At 36.2% G+C, this 19,713-nt stretch overlaps 2 protein-coding genes across 2 annotated transcripts; one reads left to right on the top strand and one right to left on the bottom strand.

Moving 5' to 3' along the window:
* Window positions 1-4,218: 4,218 nt before the first annotated feature.
* LOC123680573 lies at window positions 4,219-5,102 on the bottom strand. Its single transcript, XM_045618541.1, has 2 exons — window positions 4,822-5,102; window positions 4,219-4,760 (listed from the first exon to the last, which is right to left on the bottom strand). Exons 1-2 carry the CDS (start codon window positions 5,008-5,010, stop codon window positions 4,617-4,619), a joined length of 333 nt encoding a protein of 110 aa, XP_045474497.1. The 5' UTR covers window positions 5,011-5,102; the 3' UTR covers window positions 4,219-4,616.
* Window positions 5,103-6,568: 1,466 nt separating this feature from the next.
* LOC123680570 lies at window positions 6,569-7,668 on the top strand. Its single transcript, XM_045618536.1, has 2 exons — window positions 6,569-6,795; window positions 6,993-7,668. Exons 1-2 carry the CDS (start codon window positions 6,722-6,724, stop codon window positions 7,489-7,491), a joined length of 573 nt encoding a protein of 190 aa, XP_045474492.1. The 5' UTR covers window positions 6,569-6,721; the 3' UTR covers window positions 7,492-7,668.
* Window positions 7,669-19,713: the final 12,045 nt, after the last annotated feature.

Here is a 19,713-nt window from a genome sequence, read left to right as displayed (position 1 = left end):
ACAGTCTGTTGCGTTGAGCCGTTTTCATTTGGTTAATGGCAGAAAATATTCTCTCCACGTATGCCGAGGAATGGGGTAATGTGAAAATATTGAACACGAATTTAGTCACAGTGGGAAAAGTGGGAGTGCCATCACCATTCTTAATATGAGCCACTTTTTCCCAAAATAATAACGTATCGTCAGGAAACTCTTTGATTATTTCCGTATTCCGCAGGGTTCTCCATTCTGTATCACAGTTTTGGAAATCTATGTCGCCTATTAAACTGGGAAACAATCTGCACACTGGAATTACAGAGGCAGTTTTGCCTTCCTTAACATTCCTTGCTTCGAAAATATTCAAGTCCCTAATAATATTGTTTTTTTATGGGAATCTTTGAATTATTTGTTGACAGGCCTCTAGATAGAAATCCAAGCACCTGACTTTAAAAAATTAAATTTTTTCTTCACTAAACATGTATAAGCCGGAAATCCCAAAATTTCGAAAGCGCCCGTGGTCTGTAACTTTCCGGTAATGAAGGCCCATGACCCTTTTGAATCTTATCTTTATGTATCTAAACCGAGCAAGATGTGCTCATCTAATCTCTTGTCTATGCATCTAATTATAAAAAATATTTAATTTTTCGGTAAAAGATTCAATTTCGACATGATATCTATGAAATTGAAAAAACGGTATACATTTATCCCCTTTCGGTACATCGGGAGATCGGTTTCCAAATCGTTATAAATACCGATAAATCGGTGTTTTCGGCAACACTGATGACGTAGGGTGAGAAAATTGACAAAGAGCATGCTTTCTTTTGATTGGTCTAACTTTTCGCACGTTCGCGCACTTTAATGTATGCTCAAGAAAGTGAAGATATTATCAAAAGAAACGAGCGGTTGACCAACCTTCGCGCAGGCGCAATCGATAATCTAAAACTTGAAACACCGCTTGATATTTGAATCTATTATTTCCCGTTGCTCTTTAATGGCGGATGGCCGGAGTTGTCGTCACTGTGGTATATACAGTCACTGTACGCACCTATCGCTGGACAAGGCCATATAAATTTTTGTGGGAATTTCACAAACGCGTGGCAGAGATACTTCATAAGACTCGCGTGAAGATGCTCCATTCTGTTGGAACCATATTCTTTGGTAACAGCCAGAAAGGTTCTGCTCAAAGATCCTTAATCTTTGGTTCTGCTGTTCAGGCAGATCTAACATCATCATACAATGCTCTGAATTCACAGTAAAGCCTCCTTTCATTTTGAATGACCCGAAAACAAGATGTTGGTAAACGTTTATGAGCGTTCAATGGTTTGGTTTACGAATTGTAACCTCTGATGAATGGCATCTTGGGATTTCAATTCAATTCCATTACATCAATTGTAATTTATAAGGGTGCAGCTTTAGATCTTTCATCAAAATGCGGTTTAGCGATGATCTATGTACATTCAGATCACTTGCAGCTTCCGAATGGAGAGATCGGAATCATTACGAATAGATCAATTAACGTTCTTTTCCTTTTTCAATGACCTAGGGCGCCTGGTTTATCTAGTGTTGTACCGGTTTCCTCAAACTTTTTACCCGTTTCTGAATGAGACGAATGCTTGGCGCAATTTTTTAGTGACGAAAACCTCGAATATTGGAGAAATTTTTTCACGCAATAGTAGCAAAATTACCATTTTTGTGAAATTCGAGTACACACAATGGAGGAAACGCTCCATAGCTACTAAATTCCCAAGAGCCAAGCTACCGATCGATATATCGAATCGTTGCGTTCATGATGTAAGATGAACAAATATAAACATTTTCTCTTGTATACATATACAGGGTCTTTCACGAGGAACCTCACCCATATTTAGACGGGAAACTACTGAACGTATTTTAATGAAATTCAGCACTTATAAGTATTTCACGATGCTGATGAAATCTAAAATATTTTCAAGGCATGCGCACCTCCGGTTTTTCCGGAAATGACGTCAACTTCCGTTTTTCAAATTAGAACACCATTTTTTTATTGCAGAAATAGATTCCTTAGAAAATTTCAAGTTATTTTGATGTAACATTTTTCAGTTTTGGTTGGAAAATTCTCTCTGAGCGGGAAAATTCGAAAAAAAAATCGAAAATAGAGCTCCGCTGAAACAAGAATAACTTCGAGGTTTTTGGATGGAAATTTTTCATTTTTGGGATTTTTCAAGATGTAAGATTGATGTATTCACTTTAAAAATCGAAATCGCGATTCATGATACAGGGGGTGAAAATATCGCTTTCAAAGTTAGGGATGACAAAATCGTGAAAAATCAATTTTTTCAAATTAGAACCCCATTTTTTTATGGCAGATATTGAATCTACGTTAAAAAATAATGCGAGTGTATGCATCACACCCTTGCCCTAAAGTGGATATTTTCTGAGTTATTCACAAAAAACTGTTTTTCGTCTTGAATTTTCAGCTATTTCTTTTCCCTTCACGCCAAAAAGATGAAATTTTCAGGAACTGTTACTTAAACCATGTTTTAGATTTCACTACCCTAATATGCAAAAGAAAAAAGTTACAGGTTGTTCCTAAATAGATGGCGAATTTTGATTCGAATTTGTATCGGAAACCTCTTTATTTCAACTAATCTGGGTCGGTCAGGAAACCTCTCAATGAACAGTCGAATCGTTCTATCTACAACTTTATTACATTCTCCATGAAGTAGAATGAGATTTAAATAATCTTCATTGGTAAAATTAGGCATAGTGATCGATTTTATAACTTAATACAAATTAATAGTAAACACAAAATGCTACTGAATAAAGAGGAATTTGGCAGATGTAATTAATGATATCTATCATAAAAAAAAAGAATGTAAAACATGGTAAGTTTTTGCATATGGTTCATAAGGAATTATTTATTTATCACTGGAGAGAAAACCGATGGCCGATTAGTTGAAATAAAGAGGTTTCCGATACAAATTCGAATCAAAATTCGCCATCTATTTAGGAACAACCTGTAACTTTTTTCTCTTGCATATTAGGGTAGTAAAATCTAAAACATGGTTTAAGTAACAGTTCCTGAAAATTTCATCTTTTTGGCGTGAAGGGAAAAGAAATAGCTGAAAATTCAAGACGAAAAACAGTTTTTTGTGAATAACTCAGAAAATATCCACTTTAGGGCAAGGGTGTGATGCATACACTCACATTATTTTTTAACGTAGATTCAATATCTGCCATAAAAAAATGGGGTTCTAATTTGAAAAAATTGATTTTTCACGATTTTGTCATCCCTAACTTTGAAAGCGATATTTTCACCCCCTGTATCATGAATCGCGATTTCGATTTTTAAAGTGAATACATCAATCTTACATCTTGAAAAATCCCAAAAATGAAAAATTTCCATCCAAAAACCTCGAAGTTATTCTTGTTTCAGCGGAGCTCTATTTTCGATTTTTTTTTCGAATTTTCCCGCTCAGAGAGAATTTTCCAACCAAAACTGAAAAATGTTACATCAAAATAACTTGAAATTTTCTAAGGAATCTATTTCTGCAATAAAAAAATGGTGTTCTAATTTGAAAAACGGAAGTTGACGTCATTTCCGGAAAAACCGGAGGTGCGCATGCCTTGAAAATATTTTAGATTTCATCAGCATCGTGAAATACTTATAAGTGCTGAATTTCATGAAAATACGTTCAGTAGTTTCCCGTATGAATATGGGTGAGGTTCCTCGTGAAAGACCCTGTATAAGGACTTCCATTTCTAGAACAAAGTCAAAAAACTTTGAAAAACATGCAATTTTTAAGTACTGGTAACATGACGATATTTGAAAAAGCTGACTGAAAAATTGTTGAAAAATTTATTCCATTCAAAAAACATCAGCTTTCCTTTATAGTTAATGACTAATTCGTTTGATCAGATAATAGTATTCAAGCCAAAAAAATTACTGAAAGAAATTTTGACATATTTTAAACAGAATCAGAGTTATTGCGAAGTAATTCTGCAACTCAAAAGCAAATGAAGATAATAATGATATGTTTGCTGATATTTTACTAATTAAAAAAGAAAAGAGTTTGAAAATCCTCCAACTTTTTTCCTCAACTCTTATGGTTCTCAAAGCATCGAGTTAGGGATACCTTGTAATGGTTGCATTATTAATTGGTCTTCTCGAAAGACATAATAGATGTGTTGTTTCTACAATTACTTATTCCAATAAAAAATTTTGACAATTTTCATGTCTTCGACTGTTTAGATACATGAATCAAAAATGGATCCTTGGGGTCTGTTTATGCATCATTGTCATTGTCATGGTAGTTATGACAGTCACCGTTTCTATCACAAAACTGAGTTGACCCTGTGCATTCAGTTGAAGCATTTTTGTGCACTGATTTAACAATCATAGTCGATGAAATGACTTTCAAAGTTTCCAACTCACAAATTATATTTATGAATGAAAAAAAATGTGGAATGTGATCAACAAATGCAAAAATAATGATAGCGCCTATAACAATGATGCATTAATAAGCCCTTAAACTTTTAATTAGATTCCATGAACATAGTAGGTAGTAGGACAGTAGGTGTTTAAAAATATTTGTTGTAAATAGTAACAGTATAATGAAGTTCTAATTAAATTCAACACAATACAAAAAAACTACTCAAATTTAAGATTTTTGGGTATTCCAAAGATTAGGAATTGATTGCAGCAAACTGCATAGGGTATTATGTCCTTCAGCATCGAAATCTGTGTTTTCGAAAACAATCAAATTAGTAGCAGTAATGGCTTTATTCTGATATGGACCTTGCACCTACGAATGAAATAAAAGAAATTAATAAATCTAGAGTTCCTTCTTTCTCAAATGAACTCACTTCAACATATCCCTCAATAGGTCTGTCCAGCGGTCTTTTCATATTAACCTTCACCATAACATTATCTGTCGCTCTCAATTCGAAAGTAAGTGCATTAATGGAAGCCGAATTCACATAACCAGTAACACTTACTTTCCTATCAACATGGTTCGGTAGTTGACTACCATTTACTATTTGAAAACAATCCATTTCTCAACAAAATAAATTTAAAACAGATCCAAATAGCTATTTGACAACAATATTACCGCCAAACATTGACACATATTCTGTCTGTGGTCCCTGCACAGATTACGGATAACAGCCGTAATCTGTGGGTCCCTGGTCCCACAAACAGCACCGCGAATCGCGATTCAAGTGTAGCCTGCGCCATCTGTAAGCATTGGAACTTATAAATGGATGTTATTAGCTGATCTCCATCAAATTGATATTAGGTCTATGGATATGCTCACTCACAAGATCGAAGATAAAATAAAATTTTAAGAACTTTTGACATTTCCATGAAAAATCTGGAAATACCATTTGCTATTCATTCAAATATAGTATTCTGAGAAAAATCTCACTTGTATATATTTCATTGTATATAATAAAAATTATAATTCAGAACAAACGTATTTTTTTATATTGCTAATAATTGTCATGAGATATATGAATATATTTTGTGAGTATTCGGTTATACTTAATAATATTTTTATTCACAAAAAGGTTTGAATTTTCATCTCACTGAGAAACATAAGACAAATATTGAATGTAACACGCAAAAGGTATGCCTTGGATCCGTGACACAATCAATTCAGTTAACTCTACATGAGAAAAGATGTGAAATACATATTAACAATTTTAAGTGCAATTAATGAGGAATATAGTCTATTGAAGGCAAATAATATTATAAAAAGGATGGTCTAAACACAAGATTGAGCTTTAGTTTTAATTATGAAATATCTGAAATGTAAAATTTCATTCAATAAAAATGTACAGGGCGAGTCAATAGTACTCGCGAGTACTAGCATTAAAAGTCTAAATCCAAGGCTGTATAATTTAAGGCAGTCGAAAGGTTTTATTCAACACATTTCAGGCAGGGGTAAATCCAGAGGGGTATTACCCACCCGAAGAATGATCGTTACACTTCCAAGAGTTATCGCGATAATTTAATGCTCACGCCATAGACCTAATATCCATGGATATTAGGTCAATGGTAAATATAGAATAATTCGCCAATTATATCGTACAGTACTCATTTTCTTGAGCTTGAACCTACGAAATATCACCTATTATCATAAATCACAGATAACAGAGTAGAAATTAAATTTTATAAATATATAGAGGTTGGATTCAGGTCATTCTTTTAGAATTAAATCGTTAAATCGAATGATTATTAAATTCCTCCATTCTTTCGTCCAAGTTCGACGACCCAGATGAAAATTACTTTGTAACTTGGAGCAAGAATCAAAAAATACACCCGGAACTGATTGTGTCATCAATATTTTCGAGGAATTCCATCAAACTTTTTGGGCCCATAATACAATTGAAATTGTAAATAAACAATCAACTGATTAGGTGATTGTTTATTTAATCCTTAGGATTAAGTACATAAAAGTACTAATTTGCTAGGTTGTACAATGTCACCACTATATCGCCGCAGTTCCCTTTGTATTCTGATATTCTATCACAGACTAGTAGTCTGCTATTCTATGTTCAAGAATTGCTCTATTCTCTCTATTCCCTTTTCCCTAGATAAACTATTTAGATTCTATGCTTTATTCTATGAAAAAAAGGTTAAGTAGTTTACCTAGCAATTCCAAATGGAATCAGTTTCTACTCTAATGAATACGTAGTTTTTACATGTTAATAGGAACATCAAATTTGTTCTATTTTATACAACAACTACAGTAATCATTGTCCAATGTCTTTAGTTCCAGATTATGAAGATTCTTCTAATTCCAGCGACGGAAGTTCAGCATCTGAAGTAGATAAAAGGTAATGGAAATGTATATCTTGATATTTGCATTAATTTCAATTTATTGGTACATGTAATGATACTATGTATAACAAATGATATATCGATCCAAGAAAGTTGTATTAATCATGTTCATGAAGCATTTTTTATTAATGGTTATCGATTCACTATTTCATTTTATAGAATTAAAAAATCAGTGATCGTCAGATATTTTTAGTGCAACAGAAGAACAATTAGAAGTAAAAGCTAATGCATATCTGAAATTACCTACTCCCGACTTCCAAGTTAAAAGCATACCGGACGAAAATGGTTCACAAACTAATTCAGTCTTCAAAAATCCATTCCTTGAAGCAGAGAACGAGAAAGAAGCTGTCCTCCAAAAACATGTTAGAATGGTAGATTTGAATAATGCTCTTGCGATCAATGGAAAGAAAATATGCTGGAATTATAGAAAAGGAAGATGTAGATTTGGTCATAACTGCAGATTTGCTCATGATTCTGATATTCAGAAAACACAGGAACAAATGGAAGCAGAAAAAATGTTATTGCAGACTAAAGGAGTAGTTGTTCAAAGAGAACAAACTTCTAATGTGCAATGTTTTCCAGAAGAAGATGATAAGGATTTGAATACTTCTAAAAGAAAAAGGCCTGGTTTGACACAGGGTCTAACTCCAGGAAAGAAAGTCATGAAGAATTATTTCAATCACAAAAACTAATATAGTAGTTCCAATTAATTTATAAGTTTATAGGATTTTTATGAAGAATTTTGAAAATTATGTATAATGGTTTATGAAGTTGAATCAACATAATCTGCTTATATCTAAAAAAAGCTTCATATTCTAGAGCAATAATAAGGTCCCTATCTTAATATGAATAAAATATATATTTTTTAAGATTTAATTTCTTTATGAACCCTTATAATGCTAGAAGATTCTGAGATTAATGCTGAACGAGTGTCAAATAATCTTAATTGAATAGAAACAAACCATTTTTTTTTATATAATTATTGGTGTTTCATCAATGTATTGTTCACTGCAGGTGGATATAGGAGTTATTTTTCTCTAATAACAATCCATTGCTTTGCAATTCTTCTTGAACATACAAAGAAAAAGATTCAATATTATTGTATGATTCATCGACCATAATGTCACGTCCTGAAGAAGTTGAAACCAAAACATGAAATATAGCCTCACGACACCTTCTTCTTCTACTCCTCAGACAGTTCAAGCTCAGTCATATGCTTTCCCCCAACAGAGCGAAGCTGGGAACCCTGGAACAGCCTCTCGGCTATGTATCCAGTCTCTTCGTATTTGTCTTGGTTCAGCAGACTGATTCCCAGGGGCGTAGGATTCTAGATTGAGTCTTCATCACTCTGCAATTTTTACTGTAAAATCAAAATGCCACAAATCTTTCTTTATGTTTAACCTTTTACCATCTGAATTGATATCAATTGTTGCTAAAATGAAAAATTCCTCATCATATGGTCATGATGGGATTCCTATGAAGGTGCTGAAGAAATGTATACTTTTAATTGCAAAACCCTTGAGTTTCATCATTAATAGGTCATTTATTGAAGGAATATTTCCAGAATCCTTAAAAATATCAGTTGTTATGCCCTTTTTAAAAAGGGTTCCCATGAGGAAATGGAAAATTATCGACCAATTAATCTCTTGACATCTTTTTCTAAAATTTTTGAAAAAGTCCTCTCTATCCGTTTAATCTCTTTCTTTAAAAAGTTGCATGTTTTCAACTAATTTCAACATGGTTTTGTGCCACAAAAATTCACTGAAACCGCCATATTTCAACTCTTGAATGAGATTTTGAAGGCCTTGGAGGATGGAAGCATTCCACTTGGTATGTTTCTAGACTTGTCTAAAACGTTTGACAGTGTAGATCATGAAACATTATTAGAGAAATTAGAGGCTTACGGCATTAGGGATAATCAACTTCTATTAATTAGAAGTTATCTCAGTAATCGGAAGCAAAGAGTGGAATTAGTACGGGATGGAACGACTTGTAAATCCGATGATGTTACTGTTACTGGAGGTGTGCCTCAGGGGAGAGTCCTTGGACCGCTTTTGTTCTTGATTTACATTAACGATTTGCCGGAGGTGGTTGGTGATCTGGCTTGTATGTTCTCTTTGTACGCTGATGATACTAATATCATAGTGTCCGACGATGATTTGGCCACCGTTATCAATAGGGCTGAAGATCTTATATAAATGTGAAGGGCAGATACAATGCCCTGATCTAATTCTGATCATGGTTTTGATCATCTTTCTTGGTAAATTGTTACCTCTAAACCATGTATTACGATCCGGTTCAATCAATTTGGAATATAACCTACCTTTAGTCAAACCTATGTTTTTATACTCCCTGCCTCAGTCAGACCACATTTTCCTCCTAAAGCAAGGCCACAGTTCTCGCGGATCCCCTCTTAACTTAGATTCTCTTGGCAGTCCCCTGCCCCTGTTAGCCAATATATCGGCCGTATCATTATGAGGTATATAGGAATGACTTGGAACCCAGAGAAGAACAATCCGTATTTCCATAGTTTTAGCCTTGAACAACATTGTCAGTGATGATATCAACATTGGCATCTTTTCTTCCACTTTTCAACTTACTCAAAGCTCCAAAGGATTCAGATATGATTATTGCCTTCTGTACCCTCCTTTCCAGAATGATTTGTACCGCCTTATTAATGGCATACATCTCCGCAGAGAATACCGACCAATGATCTGGGAGCTTCCCACATGTCTTCATTGACCATGCTGGAATCCACACCCCATAACCAACCGAATCCGGACTATGCGACCTAGACGCGTCCGTATACATCTCAACAAACCCAAAGAATTTCTTTCTCAGCAAACAGTTCAGCATTGCTACATTTTAAATAGAACCTTTCTTCAGATCAGACTGATACATTTCCACTCTCTGGGTTCTGATACCCACATCAGTTAAGAAGTAGGGAAGAGAGAGGATACCTGCCACACTAGGTAGGTAATCCTCCAACATCTTAAAGGCCTGTACATACCCCGGTACAAGGTCATCAAACCACAAGCCATCCAAGATACCGGGATCTCCCATGAGTCTACGCAGGGGATGGAACGAGAACCTATGCAATTTCGTCACATATTTGTATTATAGCTACAATCTTCTGTATTTCAAGGGGAGCTCACCACTCTCATAGAGTAGAACGTTCGTGGGAGTGGATCTCATTAGACCCAAGATGTCCGGATGGCAGCAAATTGGATTTAATCCAGCTTTTTTAAGCCCGCTTTGGCACATCTCCCATACAGGATGCCTCCAAAAGCCAGTAGGGGTCTGATAAGGTCCCTGTATATATTCAGGGGGGTATTGGGATGAGATCCCCAAGATGGTCTGCACAAACTCTTGATAATTCTGCATTGAGATGTCGCCTTGGCACACATGTTTTCAATATGTTTGTCCCATTTAAGCTTCTGCTGGAATGTGATCCCCAAATATTTCACCTGTTGCGTCCAAGGAAGGGTCTGGTCATCAATCACGATCTGACTCACTACCCGTGGTGAGATCCCCCTGGAGAAAACAGCAGACGATGATTTAGCGGCATCAATCTTAAGATTGCGAGTGTCTACTCGCAATTGCATTGCTGTCTAGCAATGCATATTGCATTGCTGTCTAGCAATGCATACATATTTTCAAAGAAAACATTCAACCGGTCAACAATATCAGCGACATTCTTCCCCGAGCTCAAAACGACAAAATCATCCGCATATTAAATAAACTCAACATCCTACGTTAGTATCTCTGAAGGGTAACGGGAATATAAATCAAACAATGGAGGGCTCAGCGGCGATCTCTGCATCAATCCGTTCGTGTTTTCCCCCTGAAACTCTTCCCCAGTAGCCCCCCTGATGGTGACGATTCTGTTCCTAAATATCTGATATATTAAATTTGCTATGTTTCGTGGAACCCCAGCCTCAATGAGGTCCCACTAGAGGAGATTCAGGTCCACACTGTTATATGCACCGGATATATCATGGAATGCTGTCACTATAAATTGTTTCTTGTTAAAGGCATGATATATGTGAGCCGTCAGAAATGTGTGGCAATCAGTGATAGACCTGCCCCTGCGAAAGCCGAAGGATTGTGCCGAACCAAGTCTAGCCTCGATAATCTCCTCAATTCTCTCTTTTAACATTTTTTCCAGAATCTTGGTTAATATGGGGATAACGAGGGACATCTTCATGGCAACTGGTGGTGTGTCTCCTTGCATAAGACCATTATATAGATCCAAGAGGACAATCCTGGCAGACATGGATAAATGAGCCAGAATACTATAGTCCAATCCATCCAATTCGGGAGTGGAATTTTTCCTTACACACAATGCATATTGTAGCTCCCTAATTGAGAAAGGCTCAGAATGATTATCATATACCAACCTCAATATATGGGGAGGAAATAGGGGAGCGAGTCTTTTTAATATGTCCCTGCAGCATTGTTCCGAAATCCCGTTTCCTTCATGCCCCAGGGGGTTACCAGAAAACCTTTTCACCAGCCTACAAAAGTGTTTCGTATCCCTGATTGATATGTAGGATTTCACATATGCCTACTTATGCGTTTCGTCCCTGGCACACACACCGGACTCATCAGTGTGACTTTGGTATATTTGTGCGTGCCGTGTCACAGACGTTTGGGGAATTAATTATTATCGGGAGCCGCCGGGACTCGAACCCGGCACCTTGTCGCATCTCGGTGAGTGAGTCTACACTCTTAACCTCTAGGCCACCGAGTGCTGTGTTTATTGTTACTATGTGGAACTTTATGAGAAGTCGCCACAGATAGATCCTCAGTGAATTTCCTAAAGGATTCTCTCTTCTTACTCCTAATTAAGCGTCTGGTCTTGGCTATCTGCTGTCTGAGCTGTAGGAAGTTCTCGATTGTTGAGCTCCTATTATACACAGCCATATACGATCTCCCATGGGCGATTTCTGCCGCTACCTCATCACTGGACACTGCGTTTAGAATGGTTTCGGCTACTATATTTCGGGATAGATCTTTCCGCTGCCTTTTGAATAGTATCAACGAGCTCCGAGAATTCCCTTATCTGTTGACTATTCATCAGCTCTGCTAGACTCCGGCTAAATTGTGCCCATTCCACTTTTTTTGTGTTATATTTCCTAAGAGACCTTCTACTAGTAGGAGGTGCAGTGGAGCTATCCAACATCTCTATGAGAATTGGAAAATGATCGCTGGGGCCAGAATGAGGCATCACCGTCCATGAACACTTCGCTGCCATGTCACCCGTACACATGGACAGATCCGGAGTATTATCATTTTCGTGTGGGCGCGTTAGTCTTGTTGGTGACCCATCATTGAGGAGGATGAGACAAATATCCCTTAAAAGAGATATCACCTCACCCCCATTATGATTTAATATACCCGAACCCCACGAGGGATTTTGTGCATTGAGGTCTCCCAAAATTAGGGTACATTTATCCGCTAGTATAGCCATCTGATCCAGAAAAGTGTCCCGTAATAGGACATTCGGGGGAACATACATGTAAAATATTTTGTAACCTGCACACTCAATGCCAAGAACCTGTACCCTATCAGGCAAGATGAGACCCTGCACATTGTTTGCACAGTGTTTTTGGACTTTCAAAGAGCATTTGAGACAATTGATAGGAAATTACTGTTACTTAAAATAAAAAAAATTAGGGTTATCTGGGAAAGTTTTTCAGTGGTTTGAGTCATATTTGACAGGAAGGACGCAAAAAGTAAAATTAGGAAATTCTGTGTCATCAATTGGGAAAAATGAATTTGGGGTACCTCAGGGTACAAATTTGGGAACAATTTTATTTCTATTGTATATAAATGATGTAGTGAAATATGTATGGAATTGTAAGATAACTTTGTTTGCGGATGATACTATGATATATGTTTCTGGATATGATGTTGAAATTTTGTTCAAATTAGTTAACGAGGATTTGGATAGGTTGTTCATTTGGCTTTGCGACAATAACTTGAAAGTCAATATAAAAAAATCGAAGTATATGTTAATAGGTAGTGAATATAGGACACGTATTACCGACATAAGTAATTTCAGAATTAATATCGATAAGGATGAAATAGAGAGGGTTACTAAAATGAAATACTTAGGATTGATTTTAGACGAGAATTTAAAGTTTCAGTTTCACGTGAATTATATCGCAAATAAAATGTCCAAAAAGGTTGGTTTCATATCTAGAATAAGGGTAATTGATATGAATACGTCACTGATGTTGTTCAGATCATTGGTACTTCCTCATGTGGATTATTGCTCGTCAGTTATGTTTAATTTAAATAAAGGTAGCATAGATAAGTTACAAAAAGTACAAAATAGAGGTATGAGAATTATTTTGAAATGTAATTAAAGAACTCCCATAAGAAATATGTTAAATTGTTTGAAATTGATGAGTGTCAATCAAAGGATTATTTATAGAACATTAGATTTAATATTCAAAGCAAGGAATGAAATGTTACCTGAATATTTGAGTGCAAACCTAAAATTTGCTAATGAGATACATAATTATAATACACGACGTCGAGATGATTTTTACATAGAAAAAGTTAATACTACATTAATGAATAAATCCACCTTTAGCAGGAGATTAGTTATCTTCAATAAACTATGATACCTGAAAAGATCAAATATTGTAATAATTATAGAGAATTCAAAAAATGTTAAATGAGTTATATTTATGAAGAATTTAATTAAGTTAGTGAATTACATTTGTATTGTTTTCAATAGCCGAGTGCTAAATAAAGTTCATTATTATTATTATTATTGACTTCATCAAAATTCAAGCCGTTTCTTACTGCATTTGGCAAGCCACCATAGCCATCGTCTCTGTCATCTCTCAGAAGTGAGAAACCAGAGATGGAAATATTGCAATTATTCCTCAGGAATGTTTCATTGAGCACGATTATATACGGATTTGTGTCTCTAACCAGGACCTTTAGGTCATCAAAGTTTGCAAGGAGACATCTGATGTTCCACTGGAGAATCTTAATCATCTTAACAGTATAACAGACAACAATAATTTATAAAATATTTTAAATTTATTCTATATGACCTTTGGTCAGGTATAAAAAACAGAATCAAATATAAAGAATATAAGTTCTTTGAGAGGTTTTCTACCGTTATATTTACAGCAAATTCATGATTAACTAAATCTATTGAGTAAGGGAGAGCCGGAAATTCTGTAGGGCTGGGGGCTGATTGTCTCTTACAGGTTTTATCGGCCTCATATAGAGACACATTGTGTAATGCCATGATTTCCCTCATCTTTACCTGCCTTAGATATTCCTGACATCTCCTGTCCATCGCGTTATGATTCTGATGACAATAAATGCAGCAGGGCTCTGCATCACACGGCTTGTCATCTTCATGCTGAGATCCACAATTTTTGCATCTTTGTCTTCCTCTACACAGATTCCTAACATGTCCATATCTCAGACATTTATTACATTGAACCACCGGTGGAATGTATAATTCTACTGGCAACCTGGTGGTGTACAGTTCAAAATGTTTTGGCAGCGTAGTACCCTCAAATGTTAAAACACATGAATTAGTTTTCACATAAATGTTACCTATTTCTGTAATTTTCCTTCTATTGAATCTACGTACCCTAATACACTTCACATTTGGACATATCCCCCTACCCATATTAATGATTTCTTCACCAGTAATGTCCTGACCAATATCACGAACTATTCCCATTATTGAAACAAATCTACCTGGAACGTATATTTCATACGTATTAGGATCAAAGTCATTGTACCTGACGAAGCTGTTAGCTTGTTTCGCTGAAATAAACCTAATCCCTACTTTTTTAATTCCTTTTCGACTAATATTCAAAATTTTAAATTCCTTATATTTAATGTTATTGAAAATTAGTTTACCTATGTTCATGGGATTCAAATTTTTAACTTCTTATATCGCACTCTCAATAATAACCTCAAAAGGCCCATCAGAATAGAAACATTGTCTTTTCTTAACTTTTGAGCTACCCTGTGAGATAGTTAATAGAATTTCATCTTTTCCAAGACATTTCTATTACCTAATTTCAACATTTCTGATCTAAATACAGTCAGTTCATCTTTGAGTAGACCTACATTTATTGAATTCCACTCATCCCTAGTACGTGAGTACGTAATACTTGCCCTAGGGGATAATTATTCCAGAACCCGAGGCCATGCCTCGAGGTCTGATTTACTCATAATAACAAATTATGAGATAAGGAGCTTATCTTAATCGTAGCGCAGCAAGGCAAAAAAAAAGGTTAATTCAAGAAAATAAATCAAACGGCCAGAATGGCCTTATATAATGAAAGATCAGCACTAATTTAATGGTAGGTATTTAACACACCACAAACAAAATAATAATCACACTCACAATGGCACGAAAAACGGGAAATATTAAGGTTAATCGAACTCCAATCACCGAAATATGTTGCCCTGTCAACAGCCTGAGCGAGAATCCCCATACGACACCGATATACAATTATGAAATAAAATAATGACAGATTTATGACGCCTTCCCGCCACTGTAAAAATATAATCACTGTACCTCAGAGTAATTTATGTTCATTACTCTATGAATGTACCTACTTAGCCCCAAATTTTTCTTTTTAATGTAAGGCGAAGTTGATTGTATGTCTTTTTAAAATTATATTTGATGCAGGTAATTGCTAGAAACAAAGTAATGGATCGTCAATATACAAAAATTTCCGAACTTCCGAAAATTAAAAAAAAAACAGAAAAGAAAATACTTGGGGCTGAGTAGGTATTCCACCTTCCTGCCTTTTTCGTATGTTCAACGTTTCAACGAACATCCTGACTGAAGATTGTATATGCTTGAAACCCATCGGATTACCATCACAGGTTATGGGCCCAGGTATGTTCTGAATTCGTATTAGTTGTAGTTGAGCTCGTTATTATGTTCGTTTTAGATTGATACACCTGTTCTGACGTTGGCACAAAAAAATAAAATGAACGAAGTCACGGTAGATCAATTCAGTGAAGGAATGGTGCTTATAGGGGCGAGTATTCGAAAACTGTCAGGGGAGGATCCAGGATTTCTTCCAGTACCAAATTCACATAAAATTAAAAAAAGAAGTCTGTTTTCCATTTTTCAACGTGCATCGTCGTTCAAGGTTATGGGGGACATCAGGGTGGCGCTCATCCCCCGCCCTATATTTTCGAAAATTTATGCATTGAATATATGTAATTATTTAGAATTAATAGAATACCTGCGGCAGAACCAAGGGTGGATCCAGAGGGAGGCATGGTCCCCCTCCCTCGCAGACCTTATAAATATAAAAGAGTATCCTGAATTACCAAAAAAAAATCGTGAACACTCAGACAGAAAAGGGTGAAAAATTGGATAAGATCTAGAATTATTGAAGACAGGATAAATAGATTGGCATTAATGCTTATGCCATCGAGATAGAATAGAGAAGGAGTCGACATCACGTGACTTAAAGCGGTGCCAGTACGCCATTTTGGATGTAGATCTCAGTTAACTTTTGACCAATAATTTTTCATAGTAGTGAATAGATCCGTATTCACAAGTTTTGCATATCCATCTTCACCATACTCTAAATATATTAAAATTTATATGGCAGGATATGTTGTATTATTTGAAATGAAAATTGTTTCTGAACAATGCTTGGACTGTTTAAAAAGTGATGAACACGGTTTATTTTTGTATTTCTTCGTGAAAGTTTACTTAATCCGACCCTGATCTTTCCCCCACTCTAGTAATAGAAGTAGCCTTGCCTAGTGGACACATTTCTTCTAGCACGATAACTGCTCATAGCGCCTCTTTCTATTCTATCTCTATGGCTTATACACAAGAACATTTGTTGCAGTCTGAATATTGATAATATGATCCAAAGATACGCTTGTGAAAAGAATAGGAGACTGGAATTTGTTATTTAGTTTTTAATATTTAATCATTTGTTTTATATCTATTCGATTATGTTTTGTTTGTTTTTGAAAATATGTAAATAAGTACGGCAGAGCGGTGTGACTTTGAAACACTCCCTAATATTTTAAGTTTTTTATTTGCATAAGGCTGGTCTCAAGAAGAAGCTAGATATGTAGGATCCAGTCATTGTTCCCTGTAAATTGTAAATAATTGACATGGTCAAAAGGATGCTCGGAGACCTATTAGTTTCTTCAAGTGTCGAGGGCATGACAGTTTCAATGAATTTACAAGGAACGAAATGCTATTGTACATAACGTAAAAAGGGAAGTGTTAATTCTTGGGGGTGTCGAAGACATGCCATGTCGGTTGTAAATCTTAGGAGATTTACTGGGGTTAGGAAAGATCGAAAACAAGACGGTTGTACCGGATGTTTCACATCTGCGTATCAGGTTCTAGTCCTTCGGGAATATTCGATTTCCAGGAATCCTGGCTGTACGACAAAACTCTTATTGGACTAGGGGTGGTACTTGGTACTTTCCCCCGATATCGGGGTGGTGCTAAGGGTGTGGCCAAGCCGGAAGAAGAGTAAGTTCGAGTCGAGAGACAGTTCAAGTTCGGTCTAAGTCTAAGTTGAGTTAAGACTAAGTACGGTCGGTCAAGACTTAAGACGTACGACGTAAGGCCGCACCTTCAGTAGGTCCGCATTTCTCCCGATCCGATCCGATCCGACGTTGTCCGATGGTCGGACGACGTCGGAAGAAAAACAAACACCTTTATCTTAATGTTAGTGCCTACAATTGAAACGAAGCTTCCGAATTCTCGATTCCCGACGACTCACGACACTATCCGATTTGACGGCCGATCAATCATCTTTCTAATGTAGGCACTAACATTAAGATAAAGGTGTTTGTTTTTCTTCCGACGTCGTCCGACCATCGGACAACGTCGGATCGGATCGGATGAAATGCGGACCTAATGTAGGTGCGGCCTAAGACGGTTCGCGAGTTAGAATAAGACGAGACGCGAACGAATTAGAGACGAGACGACCGAAAACTTGAAGTACGACGAAGACGTGATACTCGAAAACGTTTCGGGTAATTAAATTTAATTAAAGATGAAATTCAGTACCGTAGTGAGAAACTTGTAATTAAGACCTTCTCAATACTGAGTTTGTACTGTATAAGTATGGCTGTAAATAGATGTAAATAATTCAAAAGAGTTCAATTATTACAAATCCGACAAAGTCACTGAGAAGAAGTGGAAAGGCCAGGTAATCGAATCATACTTCTAGACGATCGATTGACCCATACAGATATGTATGGGTACCATACGAGTTACCGCAAAAAACCTCTTAAATCGAATTTCCATCTGCGAATCATTGCTGAATAGCAACAAAACGCCTATTTTGAAACGGTTGGTGGCTGGTGATGAAAAGTGGATCACTTACGGTAACGTTAAGTGAAAATGGTTGTGGTAAAACTGCAATGAGCCGTCAGAAACGGCCAAGAAGCCAAAAAGTTTCTGCTGTGTGTTTGGTGGGATTGGCAGTGAATTATCTACTATGAGCTGCTCCCATAAGGCACTAATGTTAATTCGGAACTATACTGTCGACAATCGGACCGTCTGATGTAAGAAAAATTGCCCAGAAGCCAATAAGAGAGGAATTGTGTTCCATGGAGACAACGGAAGGCCACACACATGGATAGTGACTCACCAGAGGTTCTTATGCATCCACCGTATAGTCCGGGCCTGGCACCAAGTGATTACCATCTGTTCCTGTCTACTATGGAGAACAATTTTGCTGGGGAAAAATTCGCTTCACTAGAGGCTTGTGAAAATCGAATATACCAATTTTTTGCCAATAGGGACGAGAGCTTCTATGAGAAAGGCATACACAAATCTTCGAAATGGTAACAAATTATCGAACAAAATTGGATCATCATAACTATGGTAATTACCTGAAGCCTTGTTTTTCATGCTAAAATAATGGATTTCTTTTTACTATACCTTATACTTCCTTGTGTCCGAGTTTTCTCATTAGATAAATCTACATATATTTATGGAATATGACAAATTGTTTGAACTTGTTTTTGTATTTCAGAAATTTTGGAAACTGAATATGATATGATTTGCTAAAATACATACATCTTTCTATAAGAAAAAACTCGACTCAGTAGGTACCAACAAACAATTCCGCTATTTTGCTAACCTACATATATGAGCCGTGTCGACTTTCTATAGGCCCCCTGAAACATTATTGTCTGAATTCGCCCCTGAGCCGATCAAACTACCAAGTAACGAGAATTTATGGTTCATTGAGAATCCTTATGCAACACAATATGGAAATTACCAAATAGGTAGTTAGACATAATTTCGCTAAATGTAGAGCAGGGACTGAAAATCCAAATAGCAAAATTCCTCGCAAAATTTTCAAAACAGCTTCAACTCCATAACCAATAAGATTATTGGATAATTATAAAGTGCCTAGATAGGCACTCTGGCCTGTCGATATAGAAAATGGTTACTTGCTACAATTAACAATGTTCTTCACCATTCGAAAAGATGCTAAACAAAAGAATGACAAAAATGATGGAGTATCTGCAAATGGAAAACTAATTGGTCCATTTTTTATGATGAATTTATCAGTGAATCCTCCCCATTTGCAAATAAAAGTGAACTTGGCAACAACAGAGAAAATATTACAAGGAAGGTATGAGAGATTTGGTCTTCAAGATAAATGCCATGTTCGCAAAGTACTTTTTCGATTTCGATGTATTCTTGGTAAATCGCATGAAGATAGTCCGGGTAAGTGACTCACGCTGAATTAAATTGACCCTTGTCCGTGAACTCTATAAACAAATCTGAAATTGTGGTACAGTAATTTTTACATGAGCGTAACACTGCATTAACGCAAGTAAAACGACCAACTTCGCTGCCCACAAAATTCTCACCTAGAAGTGAGACCTGCTTCAGGTCATAA

Source organism: Harmonia axyridis, chromosome 5 (genome assembly GCF_914767665.1).
Source record: "Harmonia axyridis chromosome 5, icHarAxyr1.1, whole genome shotgun sequence".
Taxonomy (NCBI): Eukaryota; Metazoa; Arthropoda; class Insecta; order Coleoptera; family Coccinellidae; genus Harmonia; species Harmonia axyridis.
Note: the sequence above shows the minus strand (reverse complement) of the source record. Positions and strands in the feature narration are given on the sequence as shown.